The sequence below is a fragment of the Melanostigma gelatinosum genome, assembly GCF_949748355.1.
Source record: "Melanostigma gelatinosum genome assembly, chromosome: 22".
Taxonomy (NCBI): domain Eukaryota; kingdom Metazoa; phylum Chordata; class Actinopteri; order Perciformes; family Zoarcidae; genus Melanostigma; species Melanostigma gelatinosum.
In genome coordinates, this window is record NC_136655.1 from 583,845 (window position 1) to 602,173 (window position 18,329).

Sequence of the window (18,329 nt, forward strand, 5' to 3'; positions counted from 1 at the left end):
TCGGGCTCTTCCTCTCAGCCAGCTGAAGAACGGCAGCCGGATCAGAACTCGTGTCGGCAGTCTGATCGTCTTCGGTGTCGCTGACCTCCTCAGCCCGTCTGGTCAGATTTATTATTAAACACGGAACTGTGGTTTAAATCAGGAATTAGAGATATCTGATGAAAACAATCCACTTTCAGGACGTCCGCACACAACTACAGACAGAAAATGTTCATTTAAGGCAGTGCAAACAAACAGTTCCTGCTCATGGTTCTGAACATGTAGATTCACATGAGAATTTAGTTCTCATTCATTTAAAATCTTTTTTTAATCTCCTCAGTCGTCCCGTTTCATCAACGACCGCTTTGTCACCGACTCGGACATCCTGGCTTCAAACGGCATCATTCACGTTCTCCAGGGGCCGCTGAAAGCCCCGCCTCCTCGCCAAGAGGCAAGTCATAACAACACAGTATTTACTCATTTCTACAATAATCTAAATCTAAATGAAGTTTTCCCCATATTTGACTTCTGACCTCATCTGTGATTGGTTCTGCAGATGCACGTGGCACATAAGGCCGGGATGGGAGTCGGAGTGGTGCTGCTAATTGTTCTGATGGTGGGAGTTGTCTTCGTCGGATACCACTTCTACACCCACAACACCAAGCCCTTCCAGTTCCACTACTTCAAGGTCAGAGTATCTGTAGTATCCTTCAGTGGAACACGAGTATAACCTCTTTTTATTTCAATGTATTAGCATTAATACAAATACAAGAACCTAGAATTAGCTTAAGTAGCAAGAACTAGAAGAACCCATATAACATTTGTTAGTACTAGTAAAATATTAGTATATGTTATAACATTAATTGGTGTTATTACAATTCATTTTTTACTACTGGAATAAAACCTTTTTAACGAATGATTGTGAGAATAAAACAAAAATGATTGTATTCGTAAAACATTTGTGAGTGCTGACATTTCCCTGGTGGCTCTGACAGGAGGAGGAAGAAGCTCCTCCTCCAGACTGCAGTCAGGAGGAGGAAGAAGCTCCTCCTCCAGACTGCAGTCAGGAGGAGGAAGAAGCTCCTCCTCCAGACTGCAGTCAGGAGGAGGAAGAAGCTCCTCCAGACTGCAGTCAGGAGGAGGAAGAAGCTCCTCCTCCAGACTGCAGTCGCAGCATCTGTAACCCGGTTTATGAAGCAGCTCCAGAACCTGCTGAGTCCAACACATCTGAAGTCTCAGTGAGTCATAGTTTCATCATGACATCAGTTAATACAATCATTTAGGTCTACATTTTTACAGATTAACCATTTGGAGCTTTTAAATCCTTAAGACGGAACACATGATTAATAGAGTCAAGTCGAAATACAAGATGTCAGAATAACTGAATTTACTGTCCGTCTTCCTGCAGGACAGCTGAGCTGCTCACTGCTGGACTGGAACCCTCACAACCGTTTTTATACCTCTGTGGACGGAAAGTCATCAGACATGAATTCATCGTGGACTTATGACCCGAGGATTCAAAGAATCATGACGCGTTCAGGTGCTCCTCGGCAACTTCTGCAGAAACTGGCAGATTTGAGTAATTTCATCCCGATTACAAACGGAACATAAATAAGATCTCTTCAGTGTTAACAGGATTTGTTCTCAGGAAAGTTGCAATTTTTAAATTTGTTTCAAATTATCTGGAATCATAAATGTGAAGTTGAAAATGTTGATTAAAATAGCAAACGTTGAAACATTGTGCATCGTTTTTCTAATTTTAGGAAACATTCACCAGCTCTTCATGTTCATGACTGCTGAAGCTCTGATGAAGGATATAGAGATATCTTGAAGGATTAGTTCTCAGACCAATAAGTGAAATGTTCCGCCGGATTAAAACACTTTAAGTCAAAGCTCAAGTCTTACAAACGAAATAATGAGTTTAGTCCAAATCGATTATCCACAACCAGGTACGGCCGAGTTCACTGGATCGAAGTAAAAGTCCTTCAAACTTTCCAGCTCAGCTCAAAACAAATCCAAGAAAAGTCAAACAGCTTCCAGTTAAAGACTTTATTTCCTAACAAACATTCAGACGTCTTCAGTCACGTCAGACATCCACAAGCGATAATCAGATATTCTGGAAAAGATGGCCGGTTTGTCTGCGTCACACCGCCTGCTGCCCCATGTGACCATGCCAAACAGGAAGTAGGCGCCACGTTTCCGACACAGCAGCGGAGCTCCGGAGTCGCCCTGCAAGACAGAAATGAACAGATCTTCATCGGAACAAGTTATTTGGTCTTAAAGCAAATTCATCACAGCTGAGGGATCTCCATCAGAGACTTAAACATAACCGACAGCGGGGTCCACCGGCCTCAGGGTGGAGTTACCATGCAGGAGGCGGAGCCTGCAGGATGCGAACAGATGTGAGAGTCAGTGATGAGTCCTTCGCCCCACTTCTCCCTGCAGGTCGTCTGATTAACCAAAGTCAGTCCGACGTGGTGCAGCCGCTCTGGATTGATGTCCTCTGTGCAGGAAACAAGACAGAGACGCCTCAGAGGACGTTCGTTCGACTCAGACGCGAAACCAGAACTCTGCGTGTCATGTGGAGAATACCTGTTGCTTTCAAGGCTCCCCAGCCGGTTGTGACACAAGACCAGCTGTCATCGAGGTCCTCATCGTCCTCCTCATCGGGGACACAAACTGGAAACACACGAGAGCCTGGAGACACCACCAGAAGTTCAATATTTCACTCATTGGAGCCATCAAGCCTCAGTAAGCACACCATGCAGTGCACAGTGTTTGCGTGCTTTATGTTCAGGTGCTCCCACCGAGTCTGGCGGGCACGCTGAGGCGGAGCAGTGACAGGTCAGAGGTCGGGGGGAAGCTGCCGTCCTGTGGCGGATTGAAGACCTCGTCCACCGGGATGGTTTGAGACGACGAGAACCGGAGGTCATAAACTCCCAGAACCACCACGTCCTCCCTAGCTCTGCAGGGACAAAACAAGAGTCAGCATTAACAGCAGGAGTAGTAGAAGTACCTGACGTAGCGGTGTTCTGCAGTGAAGACCTCGCAACAGCAGATCCACTGCAGTAAAAGTAGCACTAGTAGTAGAACCACCTGTTCATGTTGTGGCGGTGGGTCACTGCTCCCCTGCAGTGGAAGTCGTATCAGCATTACCTGACATTGCAGTGCTGTGCCGTGAGGACCCAGCGTTGGTGGATCAGCGCTCCGCTGCAGTAGTGGCGTCCGTTGGACTGCAGGCTGACCTGCCAGGGCCAGAAGAAGGGGCAGCACTCACTCACGTTCCCCACAGACACGGCCCCGTTCTGGGACACCGAGAGAGCAGCGAGGCCTGGAAGCTTCTGACAGCTGGAGCTCTGCTTCTTACCACACGTGTTCTCTGTCATACAGGTGGACAGAATAACATGAACGCCCGTACACTGTAGTTTAATGCACATAGAAGAGTTCTCTTTGCAGATTGAAGTAGGAATACAGCGTAACGTCAGAAGATACCTTCAGTACTGACGTCATGGTCCAACGAGATGTCCTGACCTGTGAATGAAGCAGTCACATGTCAGACTTCCAGATACGCTCTCGGCTGTTGGATTATCTGTGACACATACTCATGATGTCGGACATCCACGGAGTGTGTTGTTGGATTTGGGTGTAGACTCCTGGTCTTTTTGCTCGTCCACAACCGACCCCCCAACTCACCAAACCTGCCAGCTCATACCTCTTGCCGTTGAAGCAGGTCAAAGGACCTCCAGAGTCCCCCTGAGACAGAAACAGGGACATGTTAGAGACAGAGGCAGGACAGCAGAAGACACGGCACGATAAAAAGAGACAAAGACAGAATAACAGACAGCATGACGAGACTAACGGAACAAAGAAAGTACGACACAGAGGATGAAGAGATGAGACAAGGAAGACAAGGAAGACGGCTCAACGGAGACCAGATGGAACGACAAAGACAAGACAGAACAAAGTTAGAGACAAAGTGTAGAGTCTGTCCAGTTGACTCTTAAGCCATCGGATTTCTGTCTCTCGTGTCTCAGACTGGTTCAAAGGGCTCCGTAGTCCAGATTCTGGGGCCTGATGGACCCTGATGGACCAGGTACCTGGCAGGCGTCTGCTCCTCCTGAGTGCTTCCCAGCACAGAACATGGAGGGCCGCATCCTCCCGCGGTAGTACCGGTCACAGGCTTCAGGGGACAGGATGGTCACGTTCACCTCCTGCAGTCTGTTAACTCGAGGTCCATCTGAGGAAGAGGAGGAGGAAGAGGGAGGAGAAGGTTCCTAGCTGAGTGAAATGAGCCAGAAGTGTCAGAGCTGCTGAACTCTAAAATAAGGAAAGGTGCTTCAATGCTTCCTTCTCCTTCAGCGTAGGATACACTGAACCATCCTTTATGAAAGGACATCAGATGATGACGCACCTTTCTGTCATTCACAAAAACAAGATGGTAAGAAGTCACAGACTGTCTTTAAGAGGACGTAGTCACCATGACATCACCGTCGGTTTGTGGACCGACATTTCGAGCTCACCTGTCAATCAGCGTGTAGCCCCGCCCTAAAGCATCCCCTGCTTTATGGTCTGTGTGACTCTAAATGGACCATAATGTACTAAATGAACATCATGCTGTATTGAAGAAGACTTGAAACTAGAGATTGAGACATAAACTCATGTTTACAATGTTTACTGAGGGAATAAATCAAGAGAGAAGTAGAGTCATTTTCTATAGACTTCTATACAACCAGAGGAGTCGCCCCCTGGTGGACACTAGAGAGAATGCAGCTTTAACGCTTGAACTGACTTCACAGAAGACGAGTCTGAACACCTCCTCACTCTCTCGGGTGGACCCCCAGCCCGTGATGGTGCACTTCCTGAAGGGGGTCAGCGGAGACATCCAGATGTCGATGGGTCTGACGAACTGGTTGAAGACCAGCGGCTGCTGCAGCTTCAGCAGAGCCAAGTCGCTCTCTTTGGTCCGAGTGTTGTAGGCCGGATGGTTGCTGATCATGGAGACTCCAACCACCTGGACAGGGAGTTAACACAAGAGTCAGATTCTGCTTTACACACCTGAACCTGGTCTAGGATGTACAGGGTCCTGACTTGTTGTCGGGGTTCATGAGGATTATCCAGGTCGTGTTTTCCAGCCAGAACCATCCAGAAAGAAGCTTTATTGTACCTGCAGCAGGAGACACGTTTCTGAAATGATGGTCCATGTAGACCTGGTCTAGTCCAGATCTAAACAGATGACCTCTGACCTTTTGAAGCAGTGCGCAGCAGAGACGACCCACGTGGGGCCGATGATGGCTCCTCCGCAGGCCGGCATGGAGGCGAAGCGGAGGCAAACCTGCCAGGGCCACGAGTTGGCCCAGGCCTCCTGACCCCCGATGATCCTGGACTCCAGCTCCTGTTCTGGACTGAAGGACCGCACCCCCGACAGGTCTGCAGTCACACCACAGACGGTTCAAACTACAGCATTTTATTTATTTTATATTGAATAATTTATGTAAGGAACTGTAATTTGAAACTGATAAAAATATATATATTAGCTCAATTCTTTATAAATATAATAGTTGTATTTTAATATTGATTGAGTCACACTTTAATGATTATTTTATTTATCTATCATTTATTTTTACTACAGTTAACACATTTGATATTCTTTAAATAAATACCTTTGTTAAACAGGTCTTTGCTTAAATATAATTTTATGAATACATTTCGAAACGTCACTTTAATGATTTCTGTATTATAATTCAGAACATTTGATCATAAATGCTAAAACTCTTTATTTGAAATGTAACGCAGCACAAACGTTATGATGTGTAAATATATTAAATATGAACTTACCTCTGAAACCAAAGTATCCAGAGAAAGTCTCATTTAAAGTCCCGTTCAGCTGATTCTGGATCAGACTCGCGTGGAGCGCTGCAGACACAGAACAGATGGGCTCAGTTCAGCTGACCTGAGAGCAGCAGGTCAGCTGACCTGAGAGCAGCTGGTCAGCTGACCTGAGAGCAGCAGGTCAGCTGACCTGAGAGCAGCTGGTCAGCTGAACTGAAGGTGTTTCTCACCTGAGTGAACGGTGAGCAGACACACCAGCACGCAGACAGACAGCATCCTGTCTCACCGACCAGCCACCGCGCTCTGATCCGCTGTGACGTCACACTCTTTGACGAGTCTCACCTGTGTGATTAGAAACAGCTGCGACACCTGCACCGTCACGAGCACGTTACACCCGCACGTTTGAGTCAAAGAGGAAGAAAAGAAACATTGTTGCATGAATGAATATGTTTATGTATGCAATCAGAGTTCATGAATGTCGTGTTTATTCATTTTATTAGTGGAAATATATGAAAAATAAATCATAATATTTAATAATAATAATGTTATTATTGTTATTATAATAAATCCTCTTTCTTTCTCCTATTTATTTCCCGACACACTACCAGCGGCTGTGATTGGCTGTCACCTCTCACACAGCAAACAGCTGTTGTGTGACAGCGTGCTTTTATTTTGACAGGCTGTCAGCGGAAGTGTGCGGCTGGTGTCCTCCCGGTAGAGGCTCGGTAGAGACCAGAAGAAGCCGAGCAGCGAGCAGTCATGGCCGGCTACAGCAGAGAGGTGCAGCTCGCCACCGGCTTCTTGTGCAGCAGCTCCGGAGCCATGAAGCTGCTGCAGCTGCACCGGAAGCTGCTGCAGCACTGCGACGTCAACGAAGAAGAGTTCTGCTTCATCGTGCAGAAGTGTCCCCGCTTCCTATTGGTCCGCGGGGAGCGGCTCGAGGACTGCACCGTGGTGGCCAAGACGTCCCTGCGGCTGTGCAGAAGTTACAGCCGGGAGAAGAGCGGCGGCTGCCGGGAGCAGAGCGGCGGGGGGCACCGGGAGCAGAGCGGCGGGGGGCACCGGGAGCAGAGCGGCGGGGGGCACCGGGAGCAGAGCGGTGGGGGGCACCGGGAGCAGAGCGGAGGGGGGCACCGGGAGCAGAGCGGCGGGGGGCACCGGGAGCAGAGCGGAGGGGGGCACCGGGAGCAGAGCGGCGGCTGCCCGCAGCTGCACCTCTGCAAGTTCTTCATCTATGGAAACTGCAGGTTTGGCAAAGGCAGGTGAGTCGCTCAGGTGTTCCGCTCGATCTCTTCATCGCTCTGATACCTGCTCAGTAAAAAGCCTTGTTTTGAGTTGTAGTTGTATAAGTAGTGTAAATAGTAGTATAAAATACTACAACTACTTCTACAAGATAATTACCTGCTCTTGTTTTCGTACTCATTGAGGACTATTTCCTGTGTTTTCCTCCGCTGCGGAGTGATATGAGACGAAAACGAAAGTTAAGTAAATGAAACCTGAACAGCAGCTGTGACGTCATGGAACAGCTGATCCATCTGTTTTCCAGAGAATGAAAGTTGAAGAGAAGCTGTGAGCCGGTCCAAGAAATATGAACTAGAAGTGACGTTAGCTTCCACTTCATGGCCATAAGTTTGTGGACAGTTCCTGTCTTTGGTCTCTTGGTTCCTCTGAAAATATAAATATCATATTTCTATATTCTAACAGTTCTCTCTTGACAGGAACGTCCCAGTGCTGAAGTCTCTTATGAAATCTGTTTTAATTTAGTGATCAATACATTTTCTGTTTCTGTTTTATTTCACAATAAAGTAAATCACACTTTGGTTTTAAAAAGTTGAGAATCCATCGATGAATGCAAATAATGTTCAGATGATTCGTGAATGAAAAGAAATGAGTTGCATCTTTATTAATGTAACAATCGACAGTAAAACATTGAGTTACTTACTGTGAGAACACGTCACAGACACAAACAAATGATTATTATTATTCTAACAAGTTCAGACATCAAACTATTTAAAACCAACATCGGCGCAAAATACACGATATCCACATTCATAAGAAATAGTACACGTTAATATCAATAATGGCAGCTGAGATCATGATACACATTCATTCCCATGAACACACATTAGCGGATATGAATGAATATGAAGTGCTGATTACAGACGTCTGACTCGTTAACCTTGTTCGTTACAGGAAGTTGTGTAAATTGTCCCACGACATTCGTTCAGCTCATAACTTTGAGTTACTGAGAGACTGTACGCTGCACGAGCTCAACGAGGACCAACTGCTGCTGCTGCTGCTGCAGAACGACCGCACGCTGCTGCCAGAGGTACCGCACACCTGAGACAGCTGAGACACACCTGAGACAGCTGAGACACTCCTGAGACACACCTGAGACACTCCTGAGACACCTGAGACACTCCTGAGACACTCATGAGACACCTGAGACACTCATGAGACACACCTGAGACACTCCTGAGACACTCCTGAGACACTCCTGAGACACCTGAGACACTCATGAGACACCTGAGACACACCTGAGACACTCATGAGACACTCATGAGACACACCTGAGACACTCATGAGACACACCTGAGACACTCATGAGACACCTGAGACACACCTGAGACACACATGAGACTCTAGAGACACCTGAGACACACTCCAGAGACACACCTGAGACACACTCCAGAGACACACATGAGACTCCAGAGACACCTGAGACACACTCCAGAGACACACCTGAGACACCTGAGACACACCAGAGACACACAGCTGACAGAGGGTACATCCCCGTTTCCCTCAAAACCATGCGAGGAGAGAGGAACGAGGAGATATGTTTTAGGAGACATGAGACGTCCTTTCCTCAGTTGCGTCACGTGAAGCGACGTCTGTTTCTGATGACGGTGCTGATGATCACATGATCAGCTGTCAGTCGGCTTAAACAGCTGGAGAGACTTTAGAGAAGTTTGTGTCTTTTCACATGATCACTGTACTTAATAACAGTAACCCTCCTCCCTCCTCTCTCCTCGCTCCTCTCTCCTCTCTCCTCCCTCCTCGCTCCTCTCTCCTCGCTCCTCTCTCCTCGCTCCTCTCTCCTCTCTCCTCTCTCCTCGCTCCTCGCTCCTCGCTCCTCTCTCCTCCCTCCTCGCTCCTCGCTCCTCTCTCCTCGCTCCTCTCTCCTCCCTCCTCCCTCCTTTCTCCTCACTCCTCGCTCCTCGCTCCTCCCTCCTCCCTCCTCCCTCCTTTCTCCTCTCTCCTCCCTCCTCGCTCCTCTCTCCTCGCTCCTCCCTCCTCCCTCCTCTCTCCTCGCTCCTCCCTCCTCGCTCCTCTCTCCTCCCTCCTCTCTCCTCGCTCCTCAGAGCAGAAATAAAATCTTTGGGACGGTCGTCAATATGGCGGCGCAGAACAACTTCCGGTTCGAGCGAGGAGATGAGACTTGGGATTTACCCAGAGTCTCTGTGGACATTTAAAGACGTCCTCTTGAACTCTGATGGACATATTCATTATTTTGTGATGTTTGTTGACCAAACAATCACATAATAATAATAATAATAATAATAATCATCATCGGATCACTTCCCCTCTGAGACGCTTTACATTCATCGGCTCGTCTTCTTTATTCTCTCTGATCTCCATTCAAACAGGTGGTTTGTCTCTTCTCTGTTTTCACTCTTTTGCGGTTTCTTCTGGACAAATGAACTCGGATGAGGATCCTGCTCTCTGATTGGACGATACAGCTGTCACTCCAAATGTCAGAATAGGCTTCATGTCATTTACAGTAACAATGAAAAAAGAACAACTTTATTTAAAAAAAGTCCAGAGAAGAAGAGAAGTTGAAGAGAAGCATCGAAGACGCTCAAACAGAAGCAGAAGGTTGAGTCAGAAAGAAAAAAGAACAAAAGAAAATATGTGTTTCCTCAGAGGTAAAGTAAAACAATTTGTTCTGTAGGTTCGACTGGTTTCTATGAATATTTATCACGTTCAACAATATACATCCTGCTACAATGTCTTTACATATTTACGGTATCTCATATTTAGAAATATAAATGAAAAATGTATTTTCTGTCCATTAATGCGTCTCTGTATGACTTCCTGTCTCAGGTGTGTCTGCACTACAACAAAGGCTCTGGTCTTCACGGCGGCTGCAGCTTCCAGGAGAACTGCACCAAAGTGCACCTGTGTCAGCACTTCGTTCAGGGCGACTGCGTGTTCGGACTCAGGTGCAACCGGCACCATGCCATCGACCAACATGGCCGCCGCATGCTGGAGGAGAGAGGACTGAGCGGAGGCGTCATCCAGGAGCTGCCCTTCATCTACAGGAACATCCACCACCTCACTGCTGCAGCCTCAGGTGACACGAACACACCTGTTCACCACTCCGTCAGCTATCAGGTGACATGAACACACCTGTGCACCACTGTCAGCTATCAGGTGACATGAACACACATGTGCACCACTCCGTCAGCTATCAGGTGACATGAACACACCTGTTCACCACTCCGTCAGCTATCAGGTGACATGAACACACCTGTGCACCACTCCGTCAGCTATCAGGTGACATGAACACACCTGTTCACCACTCCGTCAGCTATCAGGTGACATGAACACACCTGTTCACCACTCTGTCAGCTATCAGGTGACATGAACACACCTGTTCACCACTCCGTCAGCTATCAGGTGACATGAACACACCTGTTCACCACTCTGTCAGCTATCAGGTGACACAAACACACCTGTTCACCACTCTGTCAGCTATCAGGTGACATGAACACACCTGTTCACCACTCCGTCAGCTATCAGGTGACATGAACACACCTGTTCACCACTCCGTCAGCTATCAGGTGACATGAACACACCTGTGCACCACTGTCAGCTATCAGGTGACATGAACACACATGTGCACCACTCCGTCAGCTATCAGGTGACATGAACACACCTGTGCACCACTCCGTCAGCTATCAGGTGACATGAACACACCTGTTCACCACTCCGTCAGCTATCAGGTGACATGAACACACCTGTTCACCACTCTGTCAGCTATCAGGTGACATGAACACACATGTGCACCACTCCGTCAGCTATCAGGTGACATGAACACACCTGTTCACCACTCCGTCAGCTATCAGGTGACATGAACACACCTGTGCACCACTCCGTCAGCTATCAGGTGACATGAACACACCTGTTCACCACTCCGTCAGCTATCAGGTGACATGAACACACCTGTTCACCACTCCGTCAGCTATCAGGTGACATGAACACACCTGTTCACCACTCTGTCAGCTATCAGGTGACACGAACACACCTGTTCACCACTCTGTCAGCTATCAGGTGACATGAACACACCTGTTCACCACTCCGTCAGCTATCAGGTGACATGAACACACCTGTTCACCACTCCGTCAGCTATCAGGTGACATGAACACACCTGTGCACCACTGTCAGCTATCAGGTGACATGAACACACATGTGCACCACTCCGTCAGCTATCAGGTGACATGAACACACCTGTGCACCACTCCGTCAGCTATCAGGTGACATGAACACACCTGTTCACCACTCCGTCAGCTATCAGGTGACATGAACACACCTGTTCACCACTCTGTCAGCTATCAGGTGACATGAACACGCCTGTTCACCACTCCGTCAGCTATCAGGTGACATGAACACACCTGTTCACCACTCTGTCAGCTATCAGGTGACACGAACACACCTGTTCACCACTCTGTCAGCTATCAGGTGACACGAACACACCTGTTCACCACTCCGTCAGCTATCAGGTGACATGAACACACCTGTTCACCACTCCGTCAGCTATCAGGTGACATGAACACACCTGTTCACCACTCCGTCAGCTATCAGGTGACACAAACACACCTGTTCACCACTCTGTCAGCTATCAGGTGACATGAACACACCTGTTCACCACTCCGTCAGCTATCGGCTGACATGAACACACCTGTTCACCACTCCGTCAGCTATCAGCTGACATGAACACACCTGTTCACCACTCTGTCAGCTATCTGGTGGTTTTGTTGACTCTTCGGTTGTTTGTGTGTCTTCTCAGAGAAACTTTCTGAATCTTTGCATAAATCTGTGGATCAGACGGACGAGAGGGAGGAAATCTGTCTGCACTTCACCAGAAACAGCTGCAAGTTCCAGAGTGAGTTCATCTTCATTACGTCATCGTTACCTGACGGTCTTCCTCTCATCTGATTCACTGAGGTCTGATCTGCTCAGTTTCATTTAAACTCCACTAGGTGGCAGCGAAGTCTCGGTTTACTCTCTTCATATCTTAGTGTCTCAGTCTGATGTGAAGACATCAAGTTCATATAAAACACTAAATAAGTTGAATACAGCTGAAGAGCACTTGGTACAAAATGGTTAAATATGTTGATTTGTTTTCTGTGTTTTCTTTTTACTCGAAACATAAACAGCAAAAGAATCTTTTTTATTTCTATACTTTCATACAATCAGAAAAATACGACTCTATATTGATTTGTTTTCTTTCTAAATAAACTTGAAATTATTATCATTTCTTCTAAATTATTATTTCTTGATAAATAGATGTTTCTCCTAAATAGATTAAAATAAAAACCCTCTCTACAATATCCATTCACAATGCTGCCTCCTAAAGTGACTCTTTTTGTGTTCAGCGTTTTCATATCCACATTTTATTTTGTACTTACTAATGTGCTCGTTTTAATTCAATAAAGATGTATGAAAGAACATTTATTGCTCATGGATTTGAAGTCTGTGATTTAGAACAGAAGTCTTTCTGGTGCAGTGGTTGGTGTTGTTGGAACTGTAGTCTCTGGTTTCTCTTTGTGTAGACGAGTGTCGCCTCGTTCACTTCCACCTTCCCTACAAGTGGGAGGTGTTCGATGGCCTCACCTGGACAGACCTGCAGCACATGGAGGACATGGAGCGAGATTTCTGTGACCCGTCCAAGACTCAGAGGTCAGAGGTCATATCTCATCTTTGTTCAGGTTTTCTGATAATCTGCTGTTGATGAGTTGCTGATTGAAAGTATTCTTTCCTCTGTTTTCAGTTGCGGCAATCGGCCCGTCAACTTCCTGACGATGACTCGAGGGTGGCAGCATGTCCGCCGTCTCTCCACGGTTTCCTCTGTAACTAAGCCGCCTCACTACATCCTGACAACTGAGTGGCTGTGGTACTACAAAGGGGACATGGGCAACTGGGTGGAGTATGGACAGCCGGTGAGTCGGACTGCTGGGGAAAGTGTGAGGGTAAAGATTAGAGGGTTTAGGAGTTCAGGAGGGGTTCTAGCTGCTGTTCTGCTCAAGACTTGCTGAAGACGTCTGGGGACTTGTTGCAGCCCTGGAGAGTAGTATCAGGAGGTCCGGGGACTAGCTGTAGAGGTCTGGGGACTAGCTGTAGAGGTCCGGGGACTAGCTGTAGAGGTCTGGGGACTAGCTGTAGAGGTCTGGGGACTAGCTGTAGAGGTCTGGGGACTAGCTGTAGAGGTCCGGGGACTAGCTGTAGAGGTCACGGGACTAGCTGTGGAGGTCTGGGGACTAGCTGTAGAGGTCTGGGGACTAGCTGTAGAGGTCTGGGGACTAGCTGTAGAGGTCTGGGGACTAGCTGTAGAGGTCTGGGGACTAGCTGTAGAGGTCTGGGGACTAGCTGTAGAGGCCTGGGGACTAGCTGTAGAGGCCTGGGGACTAGCTGTAGAGGCCTGGGGACTAGCTGTAGAGGTCTGGGGACTAGCTGTAGAGGTCTGGGGACTAGCTGTAGAGGTCTGGGGACTAGCTGTAGAGGTCTGGGGACTAGCTGTAGAGGTCTGGGGACTAGCTGTAGAGGTCTGGGGACTAGCTGTAGAGGTCTGGGGACTAGCTGTAGAGGTCTGGGGACTAGCTGTAGAGGCCTGGGGACTAGCTGTAGAGGTCTGGGGACTAGCTGTAGAGGTCTGGGGACTAGCTGTAGAGGTCTGGGGACTAGCTGTAGAGGTCTGGGGACTAGCTGTAGAGGTCTGGGGACTAGCTGTAGAGGTCTGGGGACTAGCTGTAGAGGTCTGGGGACTAGCTGTAGAGGTCTGGGGACTAGCTGTAGAGGCCTGGGGACTAGCTGTAGAGGCCTGGGGACTAGCTGTAGAGGCCTGGGGACTAGCTGTAGAGGTCTGGGGACTAGCTGTAGAGGTCTGGGGACTAGCTGTAGAGGTCTGGGGACTAGCTGTAGAGGTCTGGGGACTAGCTGTAGAGGCCTGGGGACTAGCTGTAGAGGTCCGGGGACTAGCTGTAGAGGCCTGGGGACTAGCTGTAGAGGTCCGGGGACTAGCTGTAGAGGTCTGGGGACTAGCTGTAGAGGCCTGGGGACTAGCTGTAGAGGTCTGGGGACTAGCTGTAGAGGTCTGGGGACTAGCTGTAGAGGTCCGGGGACTAGCTGTAGAGGTCTGGGGACTAGCTGTAGAGGTCACGGGACTAGCTGTGGAGGTCTGGGGACTAGCTGTAGAGGTCTGGGGACTAGCTGTAGAGGTCTGGGGACTAGCTGTAGAGGTCTGGGGACTAGCTGTAGAGGTCTGGGGACTAGCTGTAGAGGCCTGGGGACTAGCTGTAGAGGCCTGGGGACTAGCTGTAGAGGTCTGGGGACTAGCTGTAGAGGTCTGGGGACTAGCTGTAGAGGTCTGGGGACTAGCTGTAGAGGTCTGGGGACTAGCTGTAGAGGTCTGGGGACTAGCTGTAGAGGTCTGGGGACTAGCTGTAGAGGTCTGGGGACTAGCTGTAGAGGTCTGGGGACTAGCTGTAGAGGTCTGGGGACTAGCTGTAGAGGTCTGGGGACTAGCTGTAGAGGTCTGGGGACTAGCTGTAGAGGTCTGGGGACTAGCTGTAGAGGCCTGGGGACTAGCTGTAGAGGCCTGGGGACTAGCTGTAGAGGCCTGGGGACTAGCTGTAGAGGTCTGGGGACTAGCTGTAGAGGTCTGGGGACTAGCTGTAGAGGTCTGGGGACTAGCTGTAGAGGTCTGGGGACTAGCTGTAGAGGTCTGGGGACTAGCTGTAGAGGTCTGGGGACTATCTGTAGAGGTCTGGGGACTAGCTGTAGAGGTCTGGGGACTAGCTGTAGAGGTCTGGGGACTAGCTGTAGAGGTCTGGGGACTAGCTGTAGAGGCCTGGGGACTAGCTGTAGAGGCCTGGGGACTAGCTGTAGAGGCCTGGGGACTAGCTGTAGAGGTCTGGGACTAGCTGTAGAGGTCCGGGGACTAGCTGTAGAGGTCCGGGGACTAGCTGTAGAGGTCCGGGGACTAGCTGTAGAGGTCCGGGGACTAGCTGTAGAGGTCCGGGGACTAGCTGTAGAGGTCTGGGGATTAGTTGCACAGGTGAATTCAAGCCTAAAAGGTTAGACATTTTCTGACCTGTAAATCATCACATCAATGCATACTGGGATTATAATATTAGCATATTGATGAGCTGACTGCTCTCTAACTCTCTCAGGATGAAAAGCAGCGCACCACATCAGTGACATCGCAGACTCTGGAAGAAGCCGTTCTGTCTGGCAGAACAGCTGAAGTCAAGCTGGTGAAAGGCCAACGACAGTATGTCATCAGCTTCCAAGGTAAGTTTTCCAGTGTTTTTCAAGTCACCTGTAAGGTTTTAGCTAAACAGTCCCGAGCTAGTCCAAAGACGAGTTAGTCCAAAGACGAGTCCCTCGTCAAGACGGGTTAGTCCAAAGACGAGTCCCTCGTCAAGACGAGTTAGTCCAAAGACGAGTCCCTCGTCAAGACGGGTTAGTCCAAAGACGAGTCCCTCGTCAAGACGGGTTAGTCCAAAGACGAGTCCCTCGTCAAGACGGGTTAGTCCAAAGACGAGTCCCTCGTCAAGACGGTTTAGTCCAAAGACGAGTCCCTCGTCAAGACGAGTTAGTCCAAAGACGAGTTAGTCCAAAGACGAGTCCCTCGTCAAGACGAGTTAGTCCAAAGACGAGTCCCTCGTCAAGACGAGTTAGTCCAAAGACGAGTCCCTCGTCAAGACGGGTTAGTCCAAATACGAGTCCCTAGTTAAGACGGGTTAGTCCAAATACGAGTCCCTCGTCAAGACGAGTTAGTCCAAAGACGAGTCCCTCGTCAAGACGGGTTAGTCCAAAGACGAGTCCCTCGTCAAGACGGGTTAGTCCAAATACGAGTCCCTAGTCAAGACGAGTTAGTCCAAAGACGAGTCCCTCGTCAAGACGAGTTAGTCCAAAGACGAGTCCCTCGTCAAGACGAGTTAGTCCAAAGACGAGTCCCTCGTCAAGACGGGTTAGTCCAAAGACGAGTCCCTAGTCAAGACAAGTTAGTCCAAAGACGAGTCCCTAGTTAAGACGAGTTAGTCCAAAGACGAGTCCCTCATCAAGAAATATAAATCTCAAGACAATAAGTCACAAGTCACTTCCTAAATTAAGTAACCCTAACTAACCCTAACCCAAGTAAAGATAAGTAAAAAGTCCCACAACAAGACAGACAAGTCCCTAAGCTAAATCCTAAGATTTATGTTAGTGCCTTTCACCAGATTTAGTAATAATTTTAACTTTTAACAGTTAATAACAATTGAATGCGTTATTATTACGTTCAAATAAACCTTTTAAACTCAAACTGTTCACGTTTGAGTTTATTTCTCTGACTAAATTCGTTATTTCTAACTTCTAATCTGAAAGTTTAGCATTTTGCCGTCAGCTTTTTGAGAAACTCTTCTCTGTGATCTCCTTCACTGCAGACATGTACCAGAGGAACCCCAAACACAAAACCAAGAGGAGGGTTTGTCGTCGACCGCGCTTCGTCTCTGTGGCCGAGGTGGAAAAAAAGAAAACCATGAACTGATGTGGACCTGATCAAGTGCCTTAACTTGGTTCACCACATCTGGACTGGAAATATAGCGCTGTCCATGTTTGTGATTGGTCAGATGCTGCAAACCCCGCCCCTTTTATGTGTATGTCCCACATCCAGATTGAGAAACCATCGTTGGTTTACCGAGTTGATAACCAGCTTCATAGGACGGTTGAGATGGATCTGGTAGGTAGGGTTAGTTGATCCAGATAACCAGTAGGACAGTTGAGATGGATCTGGTAGTTAGGGTTAGTTGATCCAGATAACCAGTAGGACCATTTAGATGGATCTGGTAGGTAGGGTTAGTTGATCCAGATAACCAGTAGGACGGTTGAGATGGATCTGGTAGTTAGGGTTAGTTAATCCAGATAACCAGTAGGATGGTTGAGATGGATCTGGTAGTTAGGGTTAGTTAATCCAGATAACCAGTAGGACGGTTGAGATGGATCTGGTAGTTAGGGTTAGTTAATCCAGATAACCAGTAGGATGGTTGAGATGGATCTGGTAGTTAGGGTTAGTTAATCCAGATAACCAGTAGGACGGTTGAGATGGATCTGGTAGTTAGGGTTAGTTAATCCAGATAACCAGTAGGATGGTTGAGATGGATCTGGTAGTTAGGGTTAGTTAATCCAGATAACCAGTAGGACCATTTAGATGGATCTGGTAGTTAGGGTTAGTTAATCCAGATAACCAGTAGGACGGTTGAGATGGATCTGGTAGTTAGGGTTAGTTAATCCAGATAACCAGTAGGACCATTTAGATGGATCTGGTAGTTAGGGTTAGTTAATCCAGATAACCAGTAGGACGGTTGAGATGGATCTGGTAGTTAGGGTTAGTTGATCCAGATAACCAGTAGGACAGTTGAGATGGATCTGGTAGTTAGGGTTAGTTGATCCAGATAACCAGTAGGACCATTTAGATGGATCTGGTAGGTAGGGTTAGTTGATCCAGATAACCAGTAGGACGGTTGAGATGGATCTGGTAGTTAGGGTTAGTTAATCCAGATAACCAGTAGGATGGTTGAGATGGATCTGGTAGTTAGGGTTAGTTAATCCAGATAACCAGTAGGACGGTTGAGATGGATCTGGTAGTTAGGGTTAGTTGATCCAGATAACCAGTAGGACGGTTGAGATGGATCTGGTAGTTAGGGTTAGTTGATCCAGATAACCAGTAGGACGGTTGAGATGGATCTGGTAGTTAGGGTTAGTTGATCCAGATAACCAGTAGGACGGTTGAGATGGATCTGGTAGTTAGGGTTAGTTGATCCAGATAACCAGTAGGACGGTTGAGATGGATCTGGTAGTTAGGGTTAGTTGATCCAGATAACCAGTAGGACGGTTGAGATGGATCTGGTAGTTAGGGTTAGTTAATCCAGATAACCAGTAGGACGGTTGAGATGGATCTGGTAGTTAGGGTTAGTTAATCCAGATAACCAGTAGGATGGTTGAGATGGATCTGGTAGTTAGGGTTAGTTAATCCAGATAACCAGTAGGACCATTTAGATGGATCTGGTAGTTAGGGTTAGTTAATCCAGATAACCAGTAGGACGGTTGAGATGGATCTGGTAGTTAGGGTTAGTTAATCCAGATAACCAGTAGGACGGTTGAGATGGATCTGGTAGTTAGGGTTAGTTAATCCAGATAACCAGTAGGACCATTTAGATGGATCTGGTAGTTAGGGTTAGTTAATCCAGATAACCAGT

At 47.9% G+C, this 18,329-nt stretch overlaps 2 protein-coding genes across 2 annotated transcripts; one reads left to right on the forward strand and one right to left on the reverse strand.

Moving 5' to 3' along the window:
- Positions 1-2,046: 2,046 nt before the first annotated feature.
- Positions 2,047-6,084, reverse strand: ovch1 (ovochymase 1; the record flags this gene model as incomplete). The annotated part of the gene is made up of 13 exons (XM_079294830.1): positions 2,047-2,208; positions 2,346-2,482; positions 2,572-2,658; positions 2,787-2,944; positions 3,136-3,358; positions 3,472-3,510; positions 3,678-3,732; positions 4,077-4,216; positions 4,801-4,990; positions 5,035-5,143; positions 5,223-5,406; positions 5,815-5,892; positions 6,039-6,084. 13 exons carry the CDS (start codon positions 6,082-6,084, stop codon positions 2,047-2,049), a joined length of 1,608 nt encoding a protein of 535 aa, XP_079150956.1.
- A 483-nt stretch (positions 6,085-6,567) lies between these two features.
- Positions 6,568-16,947, forward strand: parp12b (poly (ADP-ribose) polymerase family, member 12b; the record flags this gene model as incomplete). Its single annotated transcript, XM_079294833.1, has 8 exons — positions 6,568-7,070; positions 8,002-8,137; positions 9,913-10,162; positions 11,879-11,974; positions 12,645-12,771; positions 12,863-13,031; positions 15,261-15,381; positions 16,518-16,947. The coding sequence occupies 8 exons, from the start codon at positions 6,568-6,570 to the stop codon at positions 16,619-16,621; spliced, it is 1,506 nt and encodes a 501-aa protein (XP_079150959.1). The 3' UTR covers positions 16,622-16,947.
- Positions 16,948-18,329: the final 1,382 nt, after the last annotated feature.